Source organism: Tupaia chinensis, unplaced genomic scaffold, assembly GCF_000334495.1.
Source record: "Tupaia chinensis unplaced genomic scaffold, TupChi_1.0 Scaffold000387_1, whole genome shotgun sequence".
Classification (NCBI taxonomy): Eukaryota; Metazoa; Chordata; class Mammalia; order Scandentia; family Tupaiidae; genus Tupaia; species Tupaia belangeri.
The window spans coordinates 819206-827486 of record NW_006159889.1 but is presented as its reverse complement, the minus strand read 5'-3'; the positions used below and the strand labels follow the sequence as shown (position 1 = coordinate 827486).

The 8281-nt window shown below is 42.8% G+C and overlaps 1 protein-coding gene and 2 pseudogenes across 1 annotated transcript in view; all 3 read right to left on the bottom strand.

The window, feature by feature from the left end:
• CFAP57 (cilia and flagella associated protein 57) overlaps positions 1 to 8218 on the bottom strand; it is an 81793-nt gene extending 73575 nt beyond the window's left edge. The window contains 1 exon segment of the mRNA XM_027773901.1: positions 8030 to 8218. Within this exon segment, the coding sequence (XP_027629702.1) occupies positions 8030 to 8186 (157 nt within the window). The 5' untranslated portion in view covers positions 8187 to 8218.
• On the bottom strand, positions 19 to 1445 carry LOC102477314 (elongation factor 1-gamma-like; annotated as a pseudogene).
• LOC102476901 (small nuclear ribonucleoprotein E pseudogene) lies at positions 3215 to 3502 on the bottom strand (annotated as a pseudogene).
• Positions 8219 to 8281: the final 63 nt, after the last annotated feature.

The window sequence follows — 8281 nt, the reverse complement described above, 5'->3', positions numbered from 1 at the left end:
TTTTTTTTTTTTTTTTTAAATGTTCAGTTTCCTTTAATGACCCCCATTCTCCCTGAAGGGCAGGTGCAGGCAGCTAGGTGATGGCGAGACGTTCACTTGAAGATCTTGCCCTGACTGAAGGCTTCACCCATATGCGGGAAGGCCTCCTCCCAGAAAAAGCACTCTTGAACTAGCGTCTTGGTCTCCTCACTTCCAGGGTCCAGTTTCCGCCATGTGTATGACTCATAGTCCACCTTCCAATCTCGACTCAGCTGAAAGGCAAGCACTTGGCCTTGTAAGACCCAAACTCCAGAAAATGAACTGCTACTGTTGGTTCCAAAGAGAATGATACTGGGCAAAGGCATTCTTCCTCAGCTTGTCCAATCGCTGGGACATTCCAGTGACAAAGCTGCAACTCATGAAGGTCTGGGTGAGTTCTTCAGAGAAACAGTGCTCAGAGTTCCATAGGGACCAGCCATCCTTATCAGTGTTCTCAGAAATACGGCAGCGACGCGGAGGACGTGTCCTCATTGGAGTACTTGCACTTAAACACAAAGGTACCCTTGGTCTTGGGCTCGGCAGCCAGTGCCTGTTCACATTCACCTATCTCCTCCTCAGAAGTAGGGGCAGCAGCCTTTTTGTCCTCTTTCTGCTCGGCCTGGGGCTTCTGCTTCTCTTCTGTGAACCCTTCTCTTTCCGTGGGGTATCCTTTTTAGGCAGGCTCTCTGTAAACTTCTTTTTTTTGGAGACATTTTTCGCTATAGGGTGCGTACGCTTGCCAGGCAGACAGAGAGATAGTAAGCGAGAAATCAGCCCCCGGGAGGATGGCCATGCCGTAATCCCTTCTCCTCCATTCTCTTCTCAGGATCTTGGGCACGCACGCACACGTGCCCAGTGTGAGTTTAAGCCACTGGGTCTGGGACTCAAACTGAGGTCGACTACATGGGAGTCCAGCGACATAGCCATTACGTTAACTGCTGGTCCCTCTGTAAACTTCTTAGCATCAAACATAGTTTCACCTCCCCCAAGACAGCTCAGAACTGGGGCTGGTTAATACGGGTGAGGAACCAGCTGTTGGTATTGGGAAAGGCCTGGCGGAAAGAAGGCTCCAAAACCTGTTTATAGAGCCACAACAGGCTGCAGACAATTGTGATGTCCACCAGTGTCACTCATTTGCCTACCAGGAAAGTCCTCAACTTTAAGTGAGCTTCCTGCAACCCCAGAATTCGCCTCATCTCCTCTTTTGCGTTCTCTGTGGACTGTTTGTTGTGGTGCCCAAGGTGGGGAACACCCAGGTACTGGCTGGGGGACACTATGTCGCTATCAGCAAAGTTCACCCACTGCACCACCTGGACTGCTGCCTCTGGAGTACTTCCCTGCAGCTCCTCATTGCTCGCATAGTAGGCTGTGGCATTGCTCTCAAACACACAGAATCCATCGTCACCCTCAAATAGAGAAAGGGCCATTCTTCTGATTCTCAAACAAGAAACCTTGTTTTTTCTTCTGCCCTACCCCATAAGGGGTCTGTGAAGAAAGTGGTCACCTCTGCCTTCAAAATATACTCAGGATTTGTATCTCCTCACCTTTTCTATTGCCTGTCACCTCCCTGCTCCAAGCACTATTTCCTCTTACTTGGATATAGGAACCATCTCTCAATGGTCTCCCTGCTTCCTCCGCGGCCCCTCCTCAAATCTACTCGCTGTACAGTAGCTAGAATGAACCTGTGGAAACCCAACTCAGACCACAGTACTCTGCTCAGAACCTCCCCATGGCTTCTCATGTCACTTGGAGAACACACCTACGACCTACGAGGCCCTGTGTGGTTGCTCCCCATCACTGCTTTGTTCCCTCTCTCTCTCCCCTTCTCTGCACTGTGGCCACACTGGCCTCCCTGCTGGACCTCTAACACAGCAAGCACCCCCAACCCTCCCTTAGCTGGTCTCTGCTACTCTCCTTTCATACCAGCTCAGCCAGCTCCTTTGCTTCCATCAGTCTTCACTCAAAATCCACTTCCTCAATGAGCCCTCCTTACCCACCTTATCTATTGCGTTGTCGGAGAAGTCACGATGCATTTTCCCAACAACCTAATAAAATTTCCTGCTGCCCTAACAGTTTCTCCTTCCATGCTTAATTTACTTCTCTTTAACATCTACCACTATCTAATGTAAACATTGTACTTTTAATTTTGTTTATTGTTACCTTCCTCTCCTAAACTGGAAGCACCATGAAGACAGGGCTTTCTGTTTGAGAGGGTGTGTCCTCTTTTGTGCCTGGCACACAAGAAGTGTTTAATAAATTTTTTGGAATGAACGGATGAATACGTCTGAGCCTCATCATGACTTTGTGGGTTGAGAAAGCTGATTAGCATCTCTATTTTACAGATGAGGGGATTGAGGTCCTGTGGACTTATACAGTGGAGTGCCAGATAAAATCCAGATCTTGAGCCAGCAGGTGATGTGGGGGTTAAGACACTGGACTCCCACATGGCTGACCACGGTTTGAGCCCCAGACCTGGTGGTTTGAAAATCATGCCTGGTGTGTGTGCCTGTGTGCCCAAAAATCCAAGAGGAGAATAGAGGAGAAGGGATTGAGAGGTGGCCATCCTTCCTGGGAAGTGGTTTCTCACTTTCTCTCTCTCTGACTCTCTCCAGCAAGCTCACATGCCCTACAGCAAAAACCTAAAACAAAAACAAAAACAAAAACTTCCAGATGTCCTGATTTTATCTTCTTTTTTTTTTTCTCTTTTACTTTAAAAAATGTTTTAGAGCCAGCCAGTGACGTGGTAGTTAAGGTGGATGGATCCCATATGGCTGACGGCGTGGTTCAAGTCCCAGACCTGGTAGCTTGAAAACAAACTGGGCACATGTGTCTATGCCCAAAATCCCAAAAGGAGAAATAAGAAGACAGGATTATGGTTATGGTCCTCCCCCATGGGGGGGGGTTGCTTTCTTAAATTTCCTTCTCTCTTTCTCTGTCTTTGTTCAGTGAGTGCATACACTCTCTAGCAAATTAAAATAAATAAACAAAAACCAACTTAAGTAAATCTTTAAGTTTACTTATGTATTTATGTGAGAGAGAATGAGAGAGAGAGGTTAATTTTCTTAAAACAATCCTACAGCATTTATTGCCAACTAGGAATAACATAAGGGTAATCAAAACAATATGAACAAATTTTTAGAACTATACTCTCCACGAAGGGAACAAACTCAGCAAGTTCTCACTTCATTTATCATTTCTAGTTGGAGACACTTTGTAGCAGAGCTATATTATCTCCTTTTAACATAATCCAACCCAGTTGTTTTCTTGACTTTTTTTAGAATGAATCTCCTCTGCATCATCTAATACAAGGTTCATATACTCATCAAAACCAATGACACAGCCTTCTATCCGCATATTTACTTGCTCATAGAGCCACACCTGAATCCAGGATCTATTCTGCAAGTATCTGAAGATGAGGTTGATGGGCTGCACCATCACCTTCTGCACTTTCTGGCCCTGGCCTCGGTACGCCATGGTGGAATCTCACAAAAGGGAGGTTAATTTTTTAAAATAGTTATTTTATTTATTCATTTATTTTAATTTGACCGGGGCTGGGGGAGAGAGAGAGAGAAAAAAAAAAAAAAAGCAAGCTGCTGAGTCTGGGACTTGAACCATGATCTGTCACGTGGGAGTGCAGCACCCCCAACCACCACACCACCTGCCGGTCCTGAGCAAGGTTAGTTTAACAAGGTCTTGTCACATCATCATCCTCCTGCCCAGACTCCCAGGTAGGTACCACTGTGCATTTAGGTTGGTCTAGGAATTGAATCTAGGCCTCCCATGTAGCCTCAGCCTCTGAGTGACAGAATCTTAGCATCATGGCTACCACGGCTGAGCTAATCAATACTTTCCATTTCATCCGTAATGCCCTGAGACATGGCCAATATGGATTCTCCCCTGGGTCCTGTATTTTACAGAACCTTGCTGTGGTCCTACCCCCTACCATGGAATCTAGGTGGCACCTGGAGTTTGCATTGCCTCTTATAGATCATGTTCCAGGTGCTCATGACTCTTGAATTCCCTGCTCATATGGTCTGAGTCTGCTTACAAGACCAGTAATGGCTTCCTCCTTAGTTCTGGTTCTCTCTTCAGCCTGGGCCTAAAGGATGGTCAAAGGGTGGAAGTTCATAGAATGTGTGGGTAGAACTTGGAGTGAGAGGATCTGTGGGCTGAAAGGATCCTCACGCCTGTAGGATGATATAAGATAAAGTTGGGAGCAGAAGAGAGGTGGTTTAGGAGGAAAGCATGAGAATATGAGCAAAATAATTGAAACTAAAGATCTCAGGGCCAGCCAGTGGCAGGGTGGTTAAAGCAGCGGCATTCCACGTGGCTGACCACACAGTCCTGAACCTGGCACCTTGAAATACAGGTTGGGTACATGTGCATGAGTGCCCAAAATCCCTACAGGAGAAATGGAAGAGACTGTGGTATGATCATCCCCTAGAAGGTGATTTCTCACTTCCCTCTTTCTCCCTTCCCTCCAAATGAGTACATGTGCTCCATAGCAAATTAAAAATAAAACAACTCATGAATACATTAAACAATAGGCTGGACACAACAGAAAAGAAAATCAATGAACTAAGAGATGAATCTAAAGAAATCATCTAGAATGCAACACCAAGAAACTAAGAAATAAGAAATCCAAGCAAGAGTTAAAAGGCATGGAGAGAGACCAGCAGTTAGTGTAATGGCTATGTCACTGGACTCCAATGTAGTCGACCGTGGTTTGAGTCCTGAACCCGGTGGCTTAAAACTCATGCTGGGTGTGTGTGCATGTGTGCCCAAGATCTTGAGAGGAAAATGGAGGAAAAGGGATTGTGGCATGGCCATCTCCCCTGGGGGGTGATCTCTTGCTTTCTCTCTGTCTCTCTCTGTCCTTCTGGTGAGCGCATGTGCTCTATAGCAAAAACCTCTCCAAAAATAAAATACATGAAGAATGGAGTTGAGATGATCTGAAATTCCAAAAGGAGATACAGAACAGAAAAGACTATAATCAAAGTAACAATTCCTAAAAATTTTCTAGAATCACTGAAAATGCCTGTCTTTAGATCCAGAAATCCTAAAGAATCCCTAGGAGAATTATAAAATGAAAACAAAACATATATACAGAGCTACAGTTACATGCACACACCCCAATAAAATAGAGAGAAGATCTTGAAAGCACCCTTGTAAAAAGACAGATCATACACAGAAAGAAGACCTTGATGACTAAATTCGTAACAGAATCAGAACAGAAACCAAAAACAATATGACCTGTAATGTACTGACAAAAATTTGATACCCAGTGAAACTTATCTTTCAATAATGAGGATGAAATAAAGGTATTTTCAGACAAAAATGGGGAGAGTTTATCACTAACACATTACCATTAAATGCAGAAGGAAAAGGATCCCGGCTAGAATATCTTGTTTGTGAAGAGGCATAGAATTTGGTAGGCATAGAATTTGGTAAATATTAAATGAAATATAAACAAACACCATCTGTAGAAAATAATAATTGATTTAATATTAGGAAATCATATGATCTTATATAAAATACAGAAAATAAAATTCAGTATCTGTTCATGGGGAAAAAAGGCACATTAGAAAAGCAAATTAGAAAAAGAAAGGCATTTCTTCAACCTGATCAAGGACATTGACAAATGCCTATAGCAAACATCCTTCTTTATAAAGAAATGGAAAAAGAGTTCTCTTTAGGATCAGAAATATGACAAGAATTTCCATTTTCATTGCCCCTGTTAACACTGTCTGAAGTACTTACCAGTTGCGTAATGCAAGAAAAAGAAATAAAACCATCATTATTTGTAGATAATATAATAGTCCATGATAAAAAAAAACCAACCCTAAAGAATCTGCAGATAAATCATGAGAATTAGTGACAGTTTAGCAAATATGCTGAATATAAAAATCAATAAATGAAAACCAACTGTATTTAATGCAGTTTATTCCAGTAGAGTATTACATGGTGTTTGATATATCTGACTTTGTTAACACTAAGAGTTTACATCCATCAAAAGTTACCATGTGAGGGGAGAAAATGCAAGCCCAAAACTTGGAGAAACTACTTGCAACACATATATCCATTTGGCAAATGATTAGCATACCGAATATATTTGTAGCATGCCTATAAATCAATAAGAAAAATCACAAAAATTAAACTCACAAAAAATATAGAAAAATGGGAAAGACTTGAACAAAGCATTTCACATGAGACTAAGTACAGAAACAGGTGAAAAGATACTTGTCCTGGGACCAGCAGTTAGCATAATGGCTATGTCGCTGGACTCCCACATAGTCGACCGTGGTTTGCATCCCGGACCCGGTGGCTTAAACTCATGCCGGGCACGTGTGCGTGCGTGCTGAAGATCCCGAGAAGAGAATGGAGGAGAAGGGATTGCGGCGTGGCCATCCTCCCTGGGGGGGGTGTGTGTGTGATTTCTCGCTTTCTGTCTCTCTGTCTCTCTCTTCTGTCTGGCGAGCGTGCACGCCCTATAGCAAAAACCTCTAAAAAAAAAGATACTTGTTCTCACTAGTAATAGAGAAATGCAAACTAAAACCACAAGAAGATACCTTTTCTCAACAGAAGATTAGCAAAAATTCAGAAGCTGGACAATACCAAGGGTTGGCAAGGTTGTAGGGGAATGAGGACTCTTACACATTCCTGGTAGGAATGTAAATTGGTACTATTACATTATTCAGTAATTTTAGTCCTTGCTGTGTGCCCTGAAGAATGTTTGTTTTGCAAAAGTGAATGAGCCTATATGAATGTAAGAATGTTTACAGCAGTATGGTTTAGAATAAAGAATAACTGTTATTTCCCAAATGTCCCTCACTACTAGAATGGATAAACATATTTGAGACATTATATTCAGATAATGGAACACTACATAGCAATAAAATAAACTCAGCCACGTGTATCAAAATGTATGAATCTCAAAAGCAATGATGTTGAACAAAAGAAGCAAGTCATAGAATATCCAAACTATGATTCCATTTGTAAAATTGGAAAATAGCAAAAACTGAATTCTATCTTGCATAAGTTTACAGACATATGTGGTAAAACTATACAGAGAATAAGGAGAGCCGGTCTTGTCGCCTAGTGGTTAAGAGGTTTGGATCCCACGTGATCAGCCACGATTTGAATCCTGTTTCTGGTGGCTTGAAAAACAAAGGCACGTGTCTATGCAATGCCCCAAACCCCAACAGGATGAAGAAAAGGGACTGCAGCATGACCGCACCCCACTGAAGGGTGTATTACCCTTTTCCCTCTGTCTGTCTCTCTCTGGCAAACACAAGTTCTGAGGGAACTGAAAAAACTGTGAGAAATAAGGGAATAATTTCAAGCTGTGATGTGAGTGAAGATGGGGAGAAATGCAATCAGGGACGAGCACTGGATCTGGCAATGCTCTGTCTCCTACCCTGGCTGGCTACATTCACAGATCTTTATTTTACTGTAATTCTTTCAATATTACATACAGGCAGTGAACATTTCTATATAGAAAAGTCACAATAGAAAGTGTTCAAGGTGACCAAGAGTGGGGAAAAGAGTGATTAGGCTGCTGAATCATGAATGTCATCAACAGGACCAATGTGAACAAAAATGCTTGGGAGAAATTTTCCTGTCACTTCATTCATGTTCAAAGGTGGGGTAATGAAGGTAGTATGCTTTGGAAGACTGTGTTAGGTAACTCAAAAAGTGGTGCTGGTGATGACAAAGACAGTGATATTGAAGACACAGGAAGAGAGACTATTTAAACTCTCTTATAAAGTTACAGTAGAAAATGACTTTAAAATTAATACTAGTTTATACGTAATTTTAACTCTGCGTAGATTAATCTACAGTTAAATAATGCAGGTGGACACAAGTGGACACTTACTTCCTCTACATCTACAAAACTATGTGTATTCAAGTTGGCCAAGAAACTCTTTCCAAAGGCCGTGTTGAGAATGGGGGTTCTCTTCAGCACATACCCTTAACGCATATATGTCAGGATGGAAAGAAAGGGTTTTACCTGGAATGAATTTTTGCCATTTCTGATCCACATTGTACTTCACACAGTGATTTCCTGAAGGAAATATAATGATCTGTTCATCGAAGAAGAAGATATTGTTGGCCACGTGAGATCGAAGACCAAAAACATGCAGCGACTGAGCTACCACGGTCGACATGGTCTCCTGCCACAGAGCTCCGCTGCAGACCGAGCGCAGCTGGTGAGGGAAGAGCCCCGCCCCGCCCCACCCCTCCCCACCCAGACACGCCCCCA